Below are 21,574 nucleotides of genomic sequence, written 5' to 3' on the forward strand. Positions count from 1 at the left end.
CCTTGCTTTTCTCCTTTTCCTGATTAAGTTGGGGGGGGGGGGCGCACTAATTTAATGATCATACTCCATGTGTCTTCCAGATGTTAGCTAAGTTTGAGGAGAAAGATTCTGAGAGCTAAGCCCACTCCATCACACTGAGCTAAAATTCAGCCCATGTATTTATGACCATTCCCCAAGGAGCATCTAACCTCTTTCATAGGAAGAAATAACCTCATTGGAACTCTTCAAGTCACATTGCCAGATAACATTAGTATTTATATACTGTAGTCTCTTCAACTAAAAGGCACCCAGCCCATGTTGGTACACAGGATTGTGCAGTGGGATGAACCAAGTTCTGGTGATCCATTGGAGTTGTGGCCTGCCCTCATGGGTAGTTGTGTTCAGGTGGAATAGCTGCACAGTATGTATAACATGGAGGCAAGGACTAGAGCATGTGAGTACAGGCATCCTGAGGGATCTGCAGTTCTTTGCAGCAAGTGGGACAGGTAGGAGGCCAAGCCTCCCCTCTGCTGGGTAAAGAACAGTATTGGTAGAATGTGGGCCATAGGATAAGTACTAGGCTGTGTGAGTGCAGAGTGCAGTTGCCACCAGTGCTGAGAACCACCTGAGATTCTAGGCACTCTGCAGGATTCTCAGCCTGATGAGCACACACTTCTCCTTAAAAATGTAAGCAGAGTAGAGACCTGCCTCTCCTCAGGAGATATTCAGTACAAAAATAAGCAACAACAACAACAAAAAGCAACTTGTTTTATCCCTTAGCCAGAAGAGTATTTAAAAGGACTGTAGTAAATCCAAAAGCAATTCAGTCATTGAGTGCCTACTCCATGTAAGACCTTGATAAAAAAGATAAACCATTGCTTGCTTTCAATAGGCTTACAGTACAGGAATAATGTGTACAGAGAAGATAGATTCGGATTAGTGTGTGTGTGTTCCACTTGCAACTGAGGAGAAGGTGTTCTGTGGAGAAAGGGGAGAATGGGCTGGAGTCAAGGACAAAGTAGGATTTGGACACCTGGGGTTAGAGGGGTTTGACAGGCTAACCGAGGAGGAAGGACTGATGGAACCTAATGGTCTTCCATGTGGCTGAATGTCTGGTGTCAGGAGAGGGGGAGGGGCCATGAAGACTAGGACCTTGTTCACCAGCCATGGAGCTGGACTTGATTCTGTTGGGGACAGGAAACCATTATATCTTTTTGAGTACAAGGAGGTCAGAGACGTGCCTTGGGGAGACTGGTCTGCCTGGGCCTGGTGAGGCCCTTGGCAGCTCTCACAGCAGTGCCAGGAAGGCCTTGCCACATGAGTTCTCTCAGAAGTTCAGTGTGAAAGACCCAGAGAGTTGACTTATCGTTAGTTCCTACTTGGTCTCAGCTGTTGAAGCAGTATAGAGCTGAATGAAGGAATCCTGCAAAGCCCCATTTGGCCTGTGTGCTGGAAAAGAAGGAAGGCTGGCACTGAACTTATCACCTGAGGAGCCCTTGTCTTTCCCCGTCAGGTGAGCATACCAGTGGCTGTGACAGAAGCTCTTGTCTTCAAACCCTATACACAGAGTAGAGCTTTGAAAACTCTAATTGCTCTCACGCTTCCTCAGGAGGCTGCCAAAGACCTGACTGGGGCTGGACTTGCACCATGTAGACAGAATGCCCCTGACCCCCATATCCATTACCCTAATTCCTAGAACCTGTGGATACAATAAACTACATGGCAAAGGATACTTTTCAGGGATGATTAAGGTCATGGGTTCTAAAATAGGGGGAGTTGCCTGGATAATCCAGGTGGGCCCCATCTTTCTCCAGCTAGAGGCAGAGGAACAAGGTCAGGGAGATGCAAAAGAAGGAGTCAGAGATTTGAAGCATGAGAAGGACTTGACTGACTGTTGCTGGTTTTAATGATAGAGGTGCAATTTGACAAAGAACATAGGAAACCTTCAGGGGCTGAGAGAGGCTCCCAGTGAGCATCTGCAAGGAAACTGGGGCCTCAGTCCTACAACCACGGGGAGCTGAATTGTGCCAACAGCCTGAGTAAGCCTAGAAGCAGATTCTCCTCCAGAGCCTCCAGAGAAGGGCCAAACCCTTGACACCTTGAGTTCAGCTTTGTGAAACCCAGAGCAGAGAAACCAGCCAAGCCCTGTGAGATGATAAATTTGTCGTGTTGTAAGCTGCTCAATTTGTGCTAACTTATTACTGCAGCAGTAGAAAAGGAATGTGCTCCATACCCCAGAGAACTCCAGGGCTTCTTTCTTCCCCTGGCTTCTCTGGAGGAGTACAGTCTTTGAAGTAAGATCAGGGTCCCAGGCCAGAGCAGAATGTACTCACCCAGTGGCATGGGGCATTTACCTGCTAAGAGCCCTGCTTATCATCTGTCACTTGGGGTACCTTTGTCTGCTCTGCCTACCTGGGGGAGATTGTGGGATTCTGTGAAATAACACATGAGGAGCATTGAAATGGTGAGACAGCATTAGATTCTGCTCTTCCTTTCCTGGGAAGGGCAAGTCACCTAGCCTCTGGAAGCCTCTGTCTCCACCCCCGTGAGTGGAGGTGACAAGGCAGCTTCACAGCACTGTGGTGAGGAAAGAATAGGGCAAACCACAGGAATGTCTAAGTGGGACTAGAGGAAGCAGATGCTCCACTGAAGCTGATTCCCTTCTGCAGAGCGTGTGTCTAATCTCAGCTGGCCCATGTGTCAGTTCCCTGGGTAGGAAGCAGTGACACTAAGGGCTCTGGCTGGTTATTCATATGAACCTCTCGTGATCTTCAGCACTGGTCCTTGCCTGTGAGGCCCAGAGATGCCCTTGTGCTAGAGGGATGGTATGGGGATGATCTACACTACCAGAACCCGAGAGCTGGCTCTCCAGCACAAGCTGGACTGATGCATGAATCCTTGCCTCTATACTCCCTCTCTCCTGCCACCACTGTAGTCCAGGCCACCAGGTCATTTCTCTTTATAATGCCTACCTACCCCCTTTCCCCCAGCTTCCCTCTGCCCTTAGAAGAACACATAGACTCTTGTTAAGGCCCACAGACCCTGCACAATGGGGCCCTGACCTCTCCAGGATTATTGGGTGCTAGCTACAAACTGCATGCCAACCACTCTCAAACTCAAACCCTCTTCAGCCTCAGGCCCTTTGCACATGCTGATACCTCTTCTAGAAAGCTCTTTCTCACAGCCAATTCTTTATTCTTCAGGTCTCAGCTTACATACCACCTCCTCAAAGAACCATTCTCCAACCACCTGTATACCTTGACTTACTTATCTATTTGATTCCTTCATGAAACCTGTCACAATCTATTATTATTTGTCTAATTGCTTTTCTGTCTTCCTCACTTGAATGGAGGCTCAAGAGGACAGGGATCAATTTTTTCTCATTTTCTGTTGATCCCTCGTAGCTGACACAGTGCCTTGCCTTAGTGGATGCTCAGTAAATCTATCTCGGGTGACAGCCCTTCTGAAAGAACACAAAGCTAGGGCTTCCCACAAAGGTTGGACATCATATCAGAATTTCTCCACTGACAGATTCAGTAAGGCTGTATAATTTTTTAAAAATGTGCTTTATGAACTCTCTGGGAATTCCTCCCAGACAGGAGAGCATGGTGTGTGATTTAGAGTGATTCACCTAACAACCGCCGTACGTTTGTGCACGTGTAAATGTCCTTTCCAAAAAACAAGCTGGAGGAGATATGCTCAGTGAAAGAATAGGCATTACCTGTGTTGAGAACACTCACCCTGTCATCTTTCAAGTGAAAAGTGAGCTGTTTTACTCTACTGTTAATTTTGAATCATGTTGAAATCATAGCCTTTGGGTCTCCATTGTGCTGGAAATCGTCACCATCTGTCCCCCGACCCTAGACCTCTCAGTGCCTGGATGTGTGGAAATATAGCCCAAGCCCATGAGAACTCACTGTTTGTTCAGCCTGGACATGAGGTAATGGTTTCCCCAGTGAGGTGCCCAGCTGCCTTAAAATGCCAGGCTGAAAGTTTATTTTCATTATCATATATAAAACGTCTAGGGAACAGTGCAAAGCTGAGTGGTCGGGAGAATGGAAGAGAGAGCATGTCACTGCAGACACCAGGGCCAGAGAGGTTTCATGGACCATCCAGTCTGGGGGAGGAGGGGCAGATTAGGCACCTGGATTCAGGGAAGCACTTTGGCCCGGCAGGGTAGGAGGGGAGTGAGAGGAAGAAGTTTCTACTCCCATCCCTAGTCCAACCAGATTACCTCCACTTTTATAAGCATCAGCGGCTTGGCATCAGCTTCTGGGTAATCTTTTCAGAAAGGGCACCACGGTCATGGTGAAACACGTGTGAAAGACATCTAGCTTCAAGCATGTGTAGTTTAGCCTTCTCACTGAACCCAGAAGTCTGGTTACATCCCTATGTTCCTAGCTTCTCCACCATGGTTAACCCCAAAAGGAGAGGGGACTCCCATCTCCCAAAGGCTGGGCTGTACCCAGCAGTGACCTGCACAGCCTGCACACTTTCTTCTTTAGTGCTTTATCTCTGCAACTTATGGAAAGAGTTGTTCCGATCCTCCACAACCCTCTGTAAGAAAAAGATCGTGGTTTTGCCCCCAAATCTTCAGACCCATTGAGTTTTCTTTCTTTCGTCCTGCCTTATAGAAAACCTTGTCCGTGAGCCCATAGAGTATTTATATAAACAAATGAGGGCTCGACTCCAGAGGACAGTCTCTGGCTAGGGAAGGAACATCAACTTCTCCTTTGTTCTCCTCTGAGATGATTGAGGAAGTCCGAGGCCAGGCACTTGGTGCTTGAGGTTATACCTGGAGCCCCATTGAGGTGAGGCTCTGTGGGTGCATGGGGAGGGGTCTTGCTGGCAGCCTCTCCAGTTTGAGGGGATCTGTCTCCCAGTTGCCTGATTCCATCTGGCTCTGCAGCTTTTATAAATACAGCTAGCATATTCTTCCTTTTCTCTGACAGGCCCAGCATCTTTATTGCTGGTTCTGTTTTCTGCCTCTTGTGACTAATTAGTAGTAACTGTTCAAAAAAAATAAATGAAGTGTAGAACACAGAAGATTCCAGGGCAAAAATCGTGGGAGAGCATTTCTGACCCTTGAGGCAGAAGGTCTCTAGGAGCAAGTTTATGGCTGATATTAAAAGGCAAAGGTTGTAAGGGGATGTGAAATGTGGCCTGTAAAAGGCCAGCCAATCCCAGGCAGTCCTGGAATCCAGGTGAGTCCAGAGGCCAGGTGCAGTTCCAGAGGGACCAGCTCAGCTCTCACTTTTTCATGGGGGTTCAACTGGATCATGGGGAAGGCTGTCTTTAGGCAGAGGGGACTATGCTATGAACTGCAGGGCCATGGAGTAAACTCAAGGATGCCCCAAACAGAACTTGTCACTTCCAATTTCTCCATAAAGACATGAGGCAAAATTGGTTCTGTGTTTGTGTTTAGAGGAAGACCAATGGGACTGTTTTTATTCCCATGCTTTCAAAATCAAAAAAGGATAATTTGTACAGACCCTGGTATAGGAGGAATGTCTCCACTTTAGTCTTACAAAGTATTTGTCTTTCATTTATTTCTTTGGACATGATACTTTTTAGAAAGGAACTCTAAAAAAAAGAAAAAAAAAAAAGAAAGGAACTCTATCTGTATGACCTGATTTTAAATACTGGGCAATGAGACATTTCCTTTCTTCATTTGGACATGGGGCTAAACAAAGAAAATCTCAGGACCACCCTGAGCTCACATTAAAGACAGTGTTGGATTCTGAAAAAAAGAGTCTGTTGAAACAGAATTGGAAGGAGAAACCTTTTACACTCTGGTCATGGCATTTATACAATTTTTTAACACTGTACTAGGTGCTGGGGGTTGCAGACATTATTTACATATGGCCAGAGCCTCTGGGAGCTTCTATGGGACTGTAGGAGGAACAGCAGTTTAGAAATATACTTCCTGTCATCCAGGCAGAGACCCTCTGGTAAGTCACATTGCCCATCAGGAAATGCCTCACTCATGTTAGCTTAAAAATAGTCTTCTTGTTGGGTCCCCTTGGGGTGGGATTTGAAAATCATGTATTCCCATTCAATCCACTTGTGCTATTTTCTCAGGCCTCAGCATGGATATGGTTGCCACAGCAACCCTGTAAATAGAATCTAATCTATGTCATTGATTATATATATATATATATATATATATATATATATATATATATAATCCAGCCTCTGTACTCTGGCTCAGAGAAAAATGTAACTTGAGCTGGATTCATTGTTGGTTTGTGTTTTTTTTAATATATATATATATATATATATATATATATATATATATATATAAGCAAATATCACCAAGTCCAAGAAATTGACCCTCCTATGAACATGCAGCTAGAATAGGTGAAGAAACCTACTTCCTATTAGATCAGGAAGGAAGATTTTTTTCCAATGCAGATTTGAATATGAGAAATGGGCACCCCAAGGCTTGAGTCCCTAGACAACTTCCTCTCTAAAGTCAACCTTGGCCAGAACAGCCATTGAGCTGCCAGCCCCAAGCCACACATCCCCAAGGCTGCCTTGGCCTTGGTGGCCACTGCGTTGGGAAGAAAGCACGGCCAGCTCCAGCCTCTGTACTCTGGCTCAGAGAAAAATGTAACTTGAGCTGGATTCATTGTTGGTTTTTTTTTTCCCCTGGCCTGAAGAGAACGAGGAAACCAATAGCCAAATATTCTAGAACAGGAGTCCATAAACTACAGCCTGCAGGCCAAATCTGGCCTGTTGCCTGTTCTTATAAATAAAGTTTTACTGAGATGTGACCATGCCTTTGTCTCTACATATTGCATATGGCTGCTTTCACACCACTAGTTGTGACAGACACCATATAGCCACAAAGCCAAAAGTATTTACTAGATGCCCTTTATAGAAAAAGTCTGCCAATCCTGTTTTAAAAGAAGCAGAGTAAGGATTTTGGGAGAAGCTGGATAAAGGATTTTAAAAAGAAAACTATTCTCTAGGAAAACCTGGGTGAAGACCAGGGTGAAGAAGGAGCCAACATGGAAATTTAGTCTGTGAGGCTGAGGAGGCCGCTGGGAGTCCAGTCCGCAAGTCTCTGAAGACTGAGGCAAGAAACAGTTTTCTCCTGAGAGAAAGGGTTTACCTCCTTTAACCAGAGAGGAATTAAGAGATGGTGGCTTCTCAGATCTGTTTCCATTTTCCAGAAAGTTTTCTTCTGGGTAAAGAAATTGACGGGGCTTTGGCAACCAGAAGGTGGAGGCTGGAGGGCAGTAGGAGAGAATGCTTCCAAGCTGGTGGGGGATTTGTCAGATTCGGACGGCCAGGCTTGCCTTTGCCCAGAAGACTAGGCAGACAGGGGCCAAAGCGGGTGGAGGAATTTCGTAGAGGCTCTGGTTGGTGCTCAGGGTTGTTCCTAAGAGGAAAGTTGGGAGTTTGGCCCATTGGCTTCATAGGGAACCTGTACTCTTTGTACTTAGTAAAAGAGAAGTAGTCTTTACTTGCTCCTGGAAACTCTGTTGTCAGCTGGCTTTCTGAGGCCTCAGTCTGCCTACCTTCTGCCCCAGAGGGATGCTTTTCAGTTCCTCAGGAAACAAAATGGTTATTTGCCCAGAGAGACAAGTCCAGGTCCAAAGCACAGGAACTCTGAGTTTCAACTTCAGCCTCCCCAGTACATGAGGCAAGTCTCTTGATTTCCTCTGTCTTGCTACTCTACCTCTAAGACAACTGCATTCGCAGCTTGGAAGGATCTTTGCCTAAAGCCATGGCTGATTTTCATTTTATAACTGTGGAAATTGAGTCCTGGGATAATTTGTAAGCTGGTGTTTTATCTTCTCGGAATAGGTCATGCTTAGTTTTAGCTGGTGAGTATAAGCACTCACATAACACGTGTGTGTGTGTACATATATGTATCCCCGTGTGTGTACATCAAGATATATAAATGGTGGACTCAGTGTTTGCCTTTGTTGGATGGAAATTTAGCAGCCCTGGAAGATGTGAGTCAGTTCCAGGGATAGGAAATAGCAGAGTACAAGAGGAGGGCAGACCAAAGACAATGAATTTTTACAAAGCAACAGACCCTTCATAGGGGGCTCTACACTCACATGTCGCTAAGGGATGGTTGCTACAGCTTGGGCATTGATTATTAGCATTGGCCTGGATTGGGGCGGCCACCATGGGACTCTCCATTTCAGGGTCACCTCATCTTTCAGAGCACCACACGGTCTTCCAGTGTTGACCAGGCAACTTCAACATGCCAGGCTCCAGGGACAGGCACAATGGTGAACAAGGCCAATATATCCTGGGGTACCTGGGATGCTCAGTGGTTGAGCATCGGCCTTGGGCTCAGGTCATGATTCCTGGGTCCTAGAATCAAGTCCTGTATCAGACTCCCCACAGAGAGCCTGCTTCTTCCTTTGGCTGTGTCTCTGCCTCTCTTTCTGTGTCTCTCATGAATACATAAATAAAATATTTTTTTAAAAAGACCAATACAGTCCCTATCTTTGTGGAGGCATAATATTAGCAGGGGAGATAAACAGGAAACCAAAAATGATAAAAATCAGTTAGTTTTAAACCCAGAGGAGCAGTAGCTGCAGAAAGTACTCAGAACGAGAAGAACTACAATGAAGCCTGAGCTCATGGGTGGAGGGGGCTCAGAGACATGGTTTTGATTTGCTCATGGAAGGATGAGAGGACATGCCCTGGGTGAACCAGGTGGAGGAGCTGGGTACCAGCTGTGGTGGAGGCCCTGCTTGTCCTATGGGAAAATGGGAGGCCAGTCTGAGGGGTGGCTGGCACAAGAGAGGCAAAGGGACAGAGGTAAGGAGGGAAGGGGCCAGGTCTTGCCAGACTGTGTGCCATAGGAGGACTTAGGTCACGTCCTTTCCATAACTTCTCACCTGCTTCCCACCACATGTCCCACCGTGGGGAACTCACCTTGTCCCTCTCACCTGTGAAACTGGAAAGATGTGCAAGGAGGAGCCTTGTCAGCATGGGCAGGGCTGGGTATTGTGAGACCTGAAGCTTAGATAATGGGTGGAAAGTTTGCTGGAAGAAAAATGTGAAATTACAACAAGGTTAGGTGCAAAGCCTCGGTCAGGGCATGACAGTCCCCATGAAGGGACCTTCAGGCTTCAGTCTCAAAGGTGAAGCCGCTTTTGGTGCTTTGCCCTCATTCCTACCCTCCAGAGCCTGCTGCTCTTGCCTGAGATATCCGTGCAGTCCACATCCACTTGCTCCTGTTCTCTCCTTGCTCAAGACGGCAAATCAAGCACAAACGTCTTATCTGGAAGTCTGGAAATCTGGCTGTCTCCCTTGCTCCCAGTAGTGTCCAAAAGGACTTGGGAATTTCCTTTGTTTTGCCCAAGCCTTCCATGAGTTTTGCCCCTGCCACAATCAAGGCCGGGAATGTTGGCTGGGGCACTTTATTCTTTCGGAAATGTGACACAGGAATATGAATTTCCATAGGCACAATTACTCCGTCTGGTAGGTCTAGACTGTCCGTGGGCCAGCAAGTTCACCGGAGTCCGTGCTGGCACTCTGAGAGCCGCCTGGATGGACCCGGTGGGAGGGGAGCAGATCACTTGGAACTGTGTTCTGTGGTGGGGAAAAACCCACAAACATGAGCAGTGACAGAAGAGACGTTCAATAGTGAATGACTTACAATGAAAAAATGACAACAGGCTCTTCTCTCCAAAATCCAAAATGATCAAAGCCTCTTGACAGTAGTGAGGAGTGTCTGTGAGTCTGGAACACCGGGAGCCTGCTGTCCGTAGATGAGACATGTCAGAGGGCTCCAGACCAATATGAGGGAGGGACTGGCAGCCTGCTGTGGACCACAGGGGAAAACTGTAACTCCTCCCAAAATGCTGCTCCCGATTCCCCTGCCAACCTCCACAGATAGACCTGGCTCAGCACGCTGCACAAGGCCCATGATCAGAGCGGGTTTGGCGCACAGAGGGTTAGGCCCTGAAGCTAAGCAGGAGCTTTGGCCATCGAGGCCCAATCTGGGTTAGAGGCTATGCCTCCCCACCCCCCAGACGTAGGAAAGAGTCCCCTCAGCCCGGGTGTGGTGTCCTCAGCTTACTCGCCTCATTGCCTTTGACGTTTCTCTTTGGCACTAAACATTATAATAATATCCCATCGCTCGAGCCGAACCCATCTCACACAGAGATTTTCTGCCTCCCCAAGAGAGCAAACAGAAGACAATGACCACACTATAATCTAAGAATTCTTTATGCAACTGGATTATTCACTCACATTGGAGAGCATTTAAGGATCTTCTCAAACGTGGAAAGGACACCTGCCGTGTACCCTTCTTGAGGAACATACTTCAAGAAGCACTTCGGTAGACTGAGAAAGGAACCCGATAAGGAATGCGCTCTGCAGTCCAGGCCCCCTCTGCCCTGGGTTTCCTTGGAGCCTGAGGAGGAGCCCTCACCTTGTTGGGGGGCTGGCTTCATGGAAGGGGAGGCCTTGAAGGTTCCCAGGAAGAGTTACCGCTTGCTGATTTGGAAGAAAGTTGTTGGCTGGTATTTACACCTTTGCCATTAAATCCTGTCCTTCCCGTTGTCTGTCCCCAACAGACGGTCTTTGAGAGGAACTGCCGTTCAGAGGACTGTGCCGCCGACCTGCAGCTCCAAGGTCAGCTGTTGCTCTCCAGGTAAGTCAGCACTCCTGCCACCTCCTTCCAGGGGGCGCGTTTGTCATGACCCTAAAGCTTGAGTGTGCAGATTCCCCCCACCTCAGCCCCACAAAGAGGATAACTAGAGTTGGTAGGTTGCTGTTGGACCCTGGCTCACGGGTGCCAACGTGTCCCGGCGGACGCCCCAGAGACTCAGACCCCAGACAGGCAGATGCAATTAGCAAGAGGGTTTATTGGACGTTTGCGCAAACGGGCTCTCCGCCTCCGAAGAGCAAGAGAGCCCCGATTAGCAATTACAGGTATCTTTTAAAGGCAAAAGGAAAAAACTCGCTTAAAGACAAAAGAACCGCGGGAGTCGCATAGCATCCAGGTTGATTTCTCAGAAGGTCAACATGAACCTATTCAGGGACATTCCAATCAGGGTGTGGGGGGAAATGGTTTTCTTATCACAAACAGAATGCTTTTTGTTGCTAAAACTTCAGGAAGGCACCTGGATGGGCTGCCTCTGGATTAGGGCTGATCCTACTTACAGGGGGGGTTTCTTCATTCCCTCCTCTTTGTTTGGGCTGATTTTAACCTTAAAATCTTAGGGAACATTTATTTTTTTCAGTTTGGAGGGCCCGACATTGTTAATACCAGAGCTTGGGTAATGGACAATTTTTCTCGGATGAATTGGAGCAGCCGGTTAAGGATGCAGGGGCCGAAAGTTAGCAGCAGGAGCAGGATAACTAGAGGGCCCCATAATGGTAGAGATTAGGGTGGTCAACCAGGGAGACTGATTAAACCAGCTTTTAAACCAGCCCTGCTGGGCCTCCCGGTCCCTTTGTCTTTTATTTAGCCTATCCCTGAGTTTGGCCATGGAGTCTCTGATGACTCCAGAATGGCCTGCACAGAAACAGCATTCCTCTCCCAGGGCCGCACACAGTCCTCCCTCTTTCAGGAGTAGTAAATCCAAGCCTCTCCTGTTTTGAAGTCCTACTTCTGAAAGTGAGGTGAGGGACTGTTCTAACTTAGAAACGGACTGCTCTAGTGCCCATAGATCCTCATTTACAGCTGCCTGGAGTTCTATATAACGTCGTGAGCCCTGGATCAGAGCAGCTGCGCCAGTACCCACCCCAGTAGCGACCCCTAGTCCCAACATAACGACTAGGGTTAGGGAGACAGGTTCGCGCCAAAAACGGGTGGGATGTTCATCATACTGATTTTCTAGAGTTTCAGCAGGGTGATAGAACACCCTGGGTATGATCTGCACCATGACACAGAAGTCGTTTGAGCTATTTAGAACCTTAGCTGACACACAGGGGGTGAGGCCTTTGTTGCATGCCCACCAAGTTCCCGGCTGGGGCTCCAGGTAAGAGTCAGTCCCTAAAATCGGGGCGGTAGTATTGCAGAGTTCCTGGTAACCCCGGGTGAGTATAGTTAGCCTTGACAGTGATGTAATCCCAGGAGGAGGAGGGCCTCTCATCCTGTGTCTCCCTAGTCTCGCACCCCCAATTTTTACAATAGAAGTATTCCCCTCCTCCACAGGTGGGATTTAGCCTGCGATCTCTGTGGTACCCGGGACAGACATAAAAGGGAAGAGTGCTTAGCATGGCCCTTCTGTCAGGCGTGCCACAGCCTCCCCATGGGTCTAATCCCAGTTGCCCTGGAGGGCTTTCTCGGTTAGGGGCTCTAGAGGTGTCCAAGTATCCCTCTAGGTCCCATGGGCTAGGGGCCCCTATGGTTAGCTTGCATAGGTCAGGATATAGGTTAGGCCACCAGGTTCCCACGGGGGCGGTCTTAGTTATAGACCAGACCTCGTCACCCCCAGACGTTAGTACCTGCCAGGTTAACATTTTGAGGGCATGAGGGTCACCTTTGGCGGAGGTGAAGAGCGCTAGGAGAGGTAGGAATATAACAACTGTCATTGAACAATTTTTGAAAGTCTTATCTTGAGCGGGTTTTGGGTGCGGTGGAGCTTCCACTGAGGTGGCTCCTCCGGTCTGTCCTGGCTGGCGTCAGCGGTGCTCGTTGATGGGGCGCGCTTGACGTGTGAGGCGTGGACCCAAGCAGCAATGCCGTCTACCTTTAAGGCGGTTGGGGTGGTCAGTAGTACAGTGTATGGGCCCTTCCAGCGGGGCTCAAGAGTCCTGGACTGATGTCTCCTGATGTAGACGGAGTCACCGATCTGGAACGGGTGTGGGTCGGTTGTGTCTCCGGGGCGGTAGACAGCCGCATGGGGTTTCCAGATCTGGCGCTGGATAATCTGGAGCGCCTTTAGCCTGTCCTGTAAACCGGGAGTGTTAGCAAGAGGGTCAATAGCAGAATCTAGTAAGTCCGTTACTGGTGGGGGACCTCCATAGAGAATCTCATAAGGAGTTAGCCCATGGCGCGCGGGAGTGTTCCGGACTCGGAACAGAACCATAGGGAGGAGTTGGACCCAGTCTCTAGTGCCAGTCTCCAATGTCAATTTGGTTAGGGTCTCTTTAATTGTTCTATTTATTCTTTCTACCTGCCCTGAGCTCTGGGGTCTGTATGCACAATGTAATTTTTAATTTATCCCCAGTAATCTGGCCACCAACTGACTTACCTGGGAGACGAAGGCAGGGCCGTTGTCCAACCCTATTACCTTGGGCAGTCCAAACCAGGGGAAAATTTCTTCTAGGATTTTCTTGACAACCACCTGGGCAATTTCTCGTTTGGTGGGGAAGGCTTCTGTCCATCCTCCTGTGGGCCTAGTGCAGCGGCTCGTGCTGTTTCATCGGCCATCCTGCAGCCACTCTGTCTAATTTTCTTTTGAAAAGTATGCCACGGGCCTTTTCCAGGGTCCCAGTTTCTGAGTTAGGACCCCTTTGGCTATTCCTTGGTGTTCATCAGCATATAGCGCAAATGGCTTGGTTACATCTGGGAGGCTCAGGGCAGGGGCAGTCAATAAGGCCCTTTTTATTTTGTCAAAAGCCAATTGTTGCTCCTTTCCCCAGTGGTAGGGGGTGTTGGATTTCGTGAGAGGATATAGGGGAGCCGCCAGCTCTGCAAACCCGGGTACCCAGAGGCGGCAGAACCCGGCACTGCCGAGGAACTCTCGTAGCCCTCTGGCATTAGTGGGTGCTGGGATCAGGACTACAGCCTTTTTGCGGCCCTCCGTCAGCCACCTCTGGCCTCCTTCCAGGAGATATCCCAGATAGGTCACTCGTCTCTGGCCTATTTGGGCCTTTTTGGCGGAGGCCCTATACCCCAGTCCTCCCAGTGTCTCGAGCAGGGCCCCCGTACCTTTTACACAATCCTGTTCCGTCTTAGCCGCTATGAGCAAAATCATCCACGTACTGCAGGAGAACGAGGTCCGGATGGCCAACTCGGAAGTCTGCCAAGTCCTGATGCAAGGCTTCGTTGAACAAGGTGGGGGAGTTTTTGAATCCCTGTGGTAGCCTTGTCCAAGTGAGTTGTCCTGAGAATCCCGTCTCAGGATCTTTTCATTCAAAGGCAAAAATAGGCTGGCTTTGAGAGCTTAACTTTAGGCAAAAGAATGCATCTTCTAGATAGAGCTCAAGGGTCCTTCTGCCTCAGTTAAAACTGAATGTTGAGCTCCCGTAGCAACCAGGAAGGTCACTGGTTGGCCCCCCACTTTAAGGGTTATCCGAGGCTGGGGGGGGGGGGGGGCTCCTGGCCCTGACATCCCTAATCTTCATCCTCTAGGGACAGTACGGGAATGGGCTTCTTCTTAGGTCCCTGCGTTAGGCCCTTCTTTGAACAATCTTTAACCCAATGTCCTTTTTCCTTGCAGTAGGCACACTGGTCTCGTTCAACCCGTGGTTTTCTTTTGTCTCCCAGGTCCTTACTCTATCCTGACTTACTTTGCCCTGAGCCCTGTACTACGGTGGCCAGTATCCCAGTCAGTTCTTTACTGCGTTTCCTCTCTCTCTCTCTAAGTATACATATGGTAGCCCTCCATTAATCTTTCCAGAAAACCTGCCGGCGTCTCATCTTTTCCCTGCACTATAGCACGTACCTTTGCCAAATTGGTGGGTCATCGCCCTGCCCCTTTGAGACCCGCTAGGAGTACCTGGCGATAGAGACGGAGCCGCTCCCTACCAGCAGCAGTGTCGTAGTCCCAGGTCAGGCCAACCAAGGGGAAAACATCCTCGATTTCATTAGGCAGCTGGGGCGGCCTCCCATCCGCCCCCGGGATGTTTTTCTGTAGACGCACTGTCTCTCCTCTGTGGTGAGGAGAGTCTGCAGGAGCTGATCAGGGTGCCCATGGGGTCCTGGCTGAGAGACCGGGGCCTTCACCTGCAAGATAATATCAATATTAAAAGTTCCATTCCTGGGCCACCCGACGTTGAGAGTCGGCCACTCTGAGGAGCAGAAGGTGACCCATTTTCGTCTTCTGACTTCGACCGAAAGGTTGTGTTCTCGGCTTGCGACTTCTTTCCAGTGATCTAGAGTGAGGCTTAAAGGGGTGGTTACAGTTTGCCCCGCGGGTGTAGAAAAGAGGTGAGCGGGGAGGAGGAGGACAGGAAGAAAGACACAGAACAGACAGACGTACACAGATGACAGGACTGGCACGGCGGATTCAGATGGGAGCGGTCGCGAACAACGACCCTCCCCGAAGAGGAGGGAGTGCCGGGGCTCCGTTCCTCTTCCAGACCACTCCAGAGTCCGACTCCGGAGGGGGACCAGGGGTCTCGGGCACGTCTGCCTCCCCCGCTGGTCCAAATACAGAGTACAGCGTCCTGCAGGCACAATACAGACCCGGCACAATACAGACCCGGCCAGTCAGACAAACAGACGAGACAGATATGACATTTAGCGAGCTCGGTCTTACCTCCTACCGGTCTTAGGATTGAGCCTGGGGCGTCTCGGATCCCGGACGAGCCCCCAAATGTTGGACCCTGGCTCACGGGTGCCAACGTGTCCCGGCGGACGCCCCAGAGACTCAGACCCCAGACAGGCAGATGCAATTAGCAAGAGGGTTTATTGGACGTTTGCGCAAACGGGCTCTCCGCCTCCGAAGAGCAAGAGAGCCCCGATTAGCAATTACAGGTATCTTTTAAAGGCAAAAGGAAAAAACTCGCTTAAAGACAAAAGAACCGCGGGAGTCGCATAGCATCCAGGTTGATTTCTCAGAAGGTCAACATGAACCTATTCAGGGACATTCCAATCAGGGTGTGGGGGGAAATGGTTTTCTTATCACAAACAGAATGCTTTTTGTTGCTAAAACTTCAGGAAGGCACCTGGATGGGCTGCCTCTGGATTAGGGCTGATCCTACTTACAGGGGGGGTTTCTTCAGTTGCGACAGTATTTTGTAGCTTAAAAAGATGTGTATGTATCATACATTAATTTTTAAAAAGATTTTATTTATGTGAGAGAGAACAAGCTAGAAAGAGCGTGTATACTGTGCATGAGTATGGGTGCAGGGGGACAAGCAGACTCCCCACCGCCAAGCAGGGAGCCTGACGCGGGGCTCCATCCCAGGACCTGGAGATCATGACCTGAGCCAAAGGCAGCCGCTTAACCGACTGAGCCTCCCAGTGCCCCTGTGATCATGTTAACAACGCCTGTCATCTGCAGGGGATAATCTGCTTTTTGTTTCATTCACAGTTCTACATATCTTACGGTTTAGCCCATATTTCTGATTTGTGTGATGGAGGGGGTATTTTATACCTACACATTGTATTAGGTTGAACCGTAAGAAATTGCCAGTATTTAATTGAGACCGTTCATATGATTTGACTATTATAAAAGATTCTTTTAATTTCTCCCACCACCACGCACACGCACTTAACAATGGCATCTGCTTTCACAACAGGTGAAGGTTTCTATGGCAGTGGGAGGGGGTGAAGGAGAGGGACTAGTGGTCCTGATTAGAGGGAACAGACAGTCTCTATTGTTTCAGGCTTTCCTCCCACAGTATGAGAGTCCCCCAGGCAAAGGTAAACCACACAGAGGCCTTCTGTTTCCTCTCTGCCAGCCTTTTATTCTAGATGTTTTGTAGGATCTAGGTGCTGGTCCTAAATCATTTGACCACATTTTAGAGAATGGTTTCCTTTCAAGACAGTTCCTTCTGAAAGATTGTTTTAGCCTGGGGGCCAGAAAGTCTCTCCGTAGGTTTATTACCATTTCTTTTGATAGTTGTTTTCCAAAATGCCATGCTGTGCCCTTTATTTGTAACCATGAGAGTTGAGAATGGGTGGAATGTAAACAGTGACTGCACTGGAACACTTACATTGATAAGTAATCTATTCATCAAAGGAAGTAATACTAAGATTCTTTTTCTTTTATATTCATTTATTGGGTACAAGGTGATGTAACACTGCCCCCCCACCACCACACACACACCAATACTCCTCCATGACACTTAGATGTTATTTTTTTAAGATTTTATTTATTTACTCATGAGAGACCCAGAGAGAGAGGCAGAGACACAGGCAGAGGGAGAAGCAGGCTCCCTGCGGGGAGCCCAATGCAGTACTCAATCCCAGGACTCTGGGATCACGACCTGAGCCAAAAGCAGATGCTCAACTACTGAACCACCCAGGTGCCTGCCACTTAAATATTAATTAGCATTACTTTTACTTAGGACAAAAGTGGTAGATTAAAGTGGCACATGTTTTGCCAACCTTAGAAGATTACTTCAGACAAATGAAGTGGACATTGGAATTTTTTAACATTAAAAAGAACTTGCTGGGGTTATTAGAGAAACCAGTTCTTAAAAAGTTCATAAATTATCAAGTCATTACTTTTAGCTTTAAATAGGTCTTCCAAAAAGTGTTTTAGGGAAAAAGTAACATAAAACAAAAATATACGAATTTGTTTTGTCTTGAAGCAGACTGTGAATGTTGGAAATTTGTTTGGGATCAGAAAACTTTGTGTGGTGGGAAAATGTACACCTGCTCCAAGGTTAAATATTAGGTTAGGGAAGTTCTGATGTTCTTTCTGCCCATTAATGGACACAGTCAAATCTATCTCTGTTCAACTGTACTTTTCATGTATTAAGATATAAACTCCAAGGCTCATGGTTGGTAAGGCACCTTGTACTTAAAATGGCCTCTGCTGCCCCTACCTGGCCCCTCAGGATTTGTGGATCAGAACCAGTTCTGCTTTATGGGCCCAGTAATTGATAATTTGAGAACTGGTATGGCAGCCAGGATCCAGATCCCCCATATGTATCAGCTCACTATAGCCAGCTGCATAACAAAGCACCTCAAAACTCTGTGGCTTGAAACAGCAGTCATTTATTCTCATGGACTGCAGGTTGGCTGAGGGTTGGCTGGTCCAGGCTGGATTCAGCTGGATCTTGGCTGACTTGCCCAAGCATCTGGGGTTCAGCAGAGGATAAGTTGATCTCGGCTAGGCTCAAGTGACTTAGTTAGCTCTGCTTCATGTATCTTCATTGTCCTGCTGGAACCAGTCAGCTAGCATGGGCATATGCTGTGCCCTCATGACTTGGTGACAGTGGAAAGGGCAAGCAAAAACAGGCAATAACCCTTAAGGCCGAGGTTCAGACCTGGTGTATTCTACCTTTAGCCTTATTCCATTGGTCACAGCAAGTCATATGACAGACCCCAAAATCAGGGGACAGGAAAATATTCTGTGCCGCCTTAGTGAGAGGCACAGCAAAGTCACACAGCAGAGGGCATAAGTTCAGGGAAGGGTGAATTGGGACCTATATGGCAGTCTGCTCTACTACATTACTACATAAGGAAGAGGACTGCTCTTTTTCCTTTTTTTTTTTTTTTTTTTTAGATGCTCTTTTTCCTGATACCTTAGTTTTCAGGGCTGATTCAACCTTTCTTCTAATTCCAACATTCTTGACTCAGGCATGAGACCTAGAGACTGGGTAAGAATATTTTCTCAATCTCAGAAACAGTGTCGTTGGATGAAAGCTATGAGCCTCTCCTTAGCATGAGTTATTTCCCAGGAGCCCTCCCTTCCCCCACCCCCATCCCTCAAAATAGGCTTTTGTCTGGATCCCCCATTAAACCTTCTTTGTATCTTGGACCCATAGCTGTCCCCAAGGGAGCCATCAGAGAAACATTAATTGGTAATTGAATGAGGAGAAATAAAAAATCAAATGGTGGCTTTGGGTATACTGGATTTCCCCAGACCTTCATGTAGAGCTAGTCACCAAGTAGGAGAAGGCACAGTCAGTAAACTGCTGGTGGAAGCCAGGGTGTGAATGTGGTTCACGAAGGCTCAGTTGTCAGAACCAGAACCGAGTGGCTCTGGTTGTCACTGAACTGTATTGACTCATTATTGCCCTGGGGGCAGGGAGGGGAGGATGAGGGTTGCATATCCCTTGATTTTTCAAGTCAGGGAAACACTGGGCACCAGGGTGCAGAAATGAACGCTGTGTGCGCCCTGCTCTCCCAGCATGCACAATGGGCATGGCATCACCTGGTCAGTGCTAGAACAAAGGTAGATGGGTCGTTATAGGGCTAGGGAGCAGCTTCCAGGATGAGGAATGAAGAGACATGAGGGGGAGGATGTGGGTTTTCTGGGCAGATGGAAACTGTAAGCAGAGGCATGAAGGTGTGGAGGGCTGATGCCCACAAAGATCTGCAGATGTCTGGCATGAAGGAGGGGGGTCAGGAGGACACAGTGAGAGATGTGGCAAGACTGAGAGAGAGTGACATGGTGTGGGTCATCTGTTCCTCTCTTCCGCTCAGCGAAAGCTTGAGTTTTGAATCAACTCCTCCCCACCCACCTCATTTCCTAGTCCCCGGCACAGGTCCACAGAGCCCCTTTGTCCTGGCGCAGGAGTACCCTTGGCAGCATCGGACTTATGAGACATGCTGTATTGATCTTCACCACAGTGCCTCCCCTGAGATTTCAGAAGGGCATTTTGGACACGACTTTTGCCTTCCATAGTGCCTGTAGAACCTCACTCTTGTATTAGCTGTGACTCACTGTACTGAAAAGTTGAAGCAAAGCATAACAGAGGAAGACCCCTCTGATGACTGGGCAGACAGCAAAGGACAAGGTATGGCTGGAAGTGGCCAAGTACCCACCAGACTGAGGAGGCTGCAGAAGACAGAGGGAAAGACATCTGGGAGTGATTGGGTCCCCCAGAGTGGCCAGGGATCAGGCCAGGAAATGCTATCTGTGATGGGGACTCAGTGATGTTTTGGTTTTTCTCTCCAGAGAGCAGGAATTCTGGCAGGCCTGTTGTCTCTTAAAACAATCAAGTCTTTAGTTAAAGGTTCATCGTCTTTAACGGGCTTGAGCCTGTTTCCAAAACACGCTTCTTCCAGAATGTCCAGGAACAGGGATGAAGCTGCTTAGATCGTTTCTATTAAACAGAACTGAAAACTCCATTTGTGAAATGATGCAACATGTCTTGTTTTGTCTGTCTGAATACTTACAGTATCTAAGATTACAGCACATGTGATTAAGATAAAAAGAAATGTAGACTATGGCAGTTGATCTAAAAATACACGTATATATTTTGATGCATCCCATAGGAGACCAGTGGAACATTGCAGTACCTTCTGGCTAGCCAACCTGAATAATGAAAGAGCGCTTAAGGGAAGTGAAAAGACACAGTAAAATACTTACGAAGTTAGAAGAACCATCTTGTGGCCACATATAATGCTTGTATGTTTGTGGTCTTAACAGTGCTATTATCACAGTGGAGGTGTGGGATCAGGTGTATTTCCCAAAATTTTTGGCTGGAAGACAGGTAGCTCCATCCATGAAAAACCAGCCTTCAAGAGGAGGATTGCTGCACCCAAGAGCTATTTAGAACCTGAAAATTATTCTTCTCAAAAGTGGCTATTTTTTATATTATCAAAACTGGAATTATCAACTGCACATCATGCAGTAGAAGTAAAGTCTTGTTTGATAAAGGGGAAGAGAGCTCTATTTAAGGAACACCTACTGTGCACTAGGTACCCTAGAGAGTCATGGGTATGCATAGACACACCATAGTGTCTTACCAGCTGTGCAACCTTGGGCAAGTTGCTTAACATCTCTGTGCCCATTTCCTCATCTGTAAAACAAGAGAAATAATAGCAACACCTTATAAAGTTATTCTAAGTATCTAATGAATTAAAACATATTTAAGTGTCTCTAAAAGTGCTCGGCATATAGTACGCACTCAGCAAATGAAAGTTAGCATTATTATTTGATTTAATCCTCTCAATGACACTAACAAGTAAATATTATTATACTATTTTTAGTGGGGAGGATACAGACACTCAAGCCCTTAAAGCCAGGAATGTCTAATCCTGCATCTGGTTCTCCTCCTGAACACTAGCCTCAGTTGCTGTTGGGGGTCTGATATCAGCTGGCTCTGAACCCGAAGTACTGAGGCAAGGGACCTTGGGGAAAAAGTCCTCCTCTGTGTGAGAAGTCCCATCCAGAAAGGAGCTGGGTGGGTTAAAAAATCTGTGAATCAAGATGGCTTTCATCCATCCCCATTCATGCTCTCTTGTGTGTTGTTGGACATGTAAAGCTCTGCTCTTCCCCCTGGAGACATTTGCTGCCTGTCTGATGGGTCAGTGGTGGTGTCTGCAGTGAGTCACACATTTTTTTTTTTAAGATTTTATTTATTTATTCATGAGAGACACAGAGAGAGGCAGAGACATAGGTAAAGGGAGAAGCAGGCTCCCTGCAAAGAGCCTGATGTGGAACTCAGTCCCGGATCTGGGGATCATGCCCTGAGCCAAAGCCAGGCACCCAACCACTGAGCCACCCAGGCATCCCAAGTCACACATTCTTTTTTTTTTTAGATTTTATTTATTTATTCATGACACACACACACACACACACACACACACAGAGATGCAGAGACACAGGCAGAGGGAGAAGCAGGCTCCATGCAGGGAGCCCGACGTGGGACTTGATCCCGGGACTCCAGGATCATGCCCTGGGCTGAAGGCAGGCGCTAAACTGCTGAGCCACCCAGGGATCCCCGAGTCACACATTCTTAACTCATCTAAGTTGGACTTTCCTCTCCTTTGAGGGCCATATTTGACCCCAAGCCTATGATGGGCACATCA

General features: G+C 47.9%; 1 protein-coding gene and 1 long non-coding RNA gene across 4 annotated transcripts in view; one reads left to right on the top strand and one right to left on the bottom strand.

The window, feature by feature from the left end:
* Positions 1 to 21,574, top strand: part of ITGA9 (integrin subunit alpha 9) — a 344,722-nt gene that overhangs the window by 178,655 nt on the left and 144,493 nt on the right. For all 3 annotated transcript variants that reach the window (XM_072726452.1, XM_072726453.1, XM_072726451.1), the window contains exon 17: positions 10,536 to 10,612. In XM_072726452.1, coding sequence (XP_072582553.1) covers positions 10,536 to 10,612 — 77 coding nt within the window. The remainder of the gene's footprint in view (positions 1 to 10,535; positions 10,613 to 21,574) is intronic.
* LOC140594435 (uncharacterized) lies at positions 10,807 to 15,525 on the bottom strand. Its single transcript, XR_011995219.1, has 2 exons — positions 15,396 to 15,525; positions 10,807 to 14,860 (listed from the first exon to the last, which is right to left on the bottom strand). It is a non-coding gene; the product is annotated as an uncharacterized lncRNA (long non-coding RNA).

Source organism: Vulpes vulpes, chromosome 11, assembly GCF_048418805.1.
Source record: "Vulpes vulpes isolate BD-2025 chromosome 11, VulVul3, whole genome shotgun sequence".
Lineage (NCBI taxonomy): Eukaryota > Metazoa > Chordata > Mammalia > Carnivora > Canidae > Vulpes > Vulpes vulpes.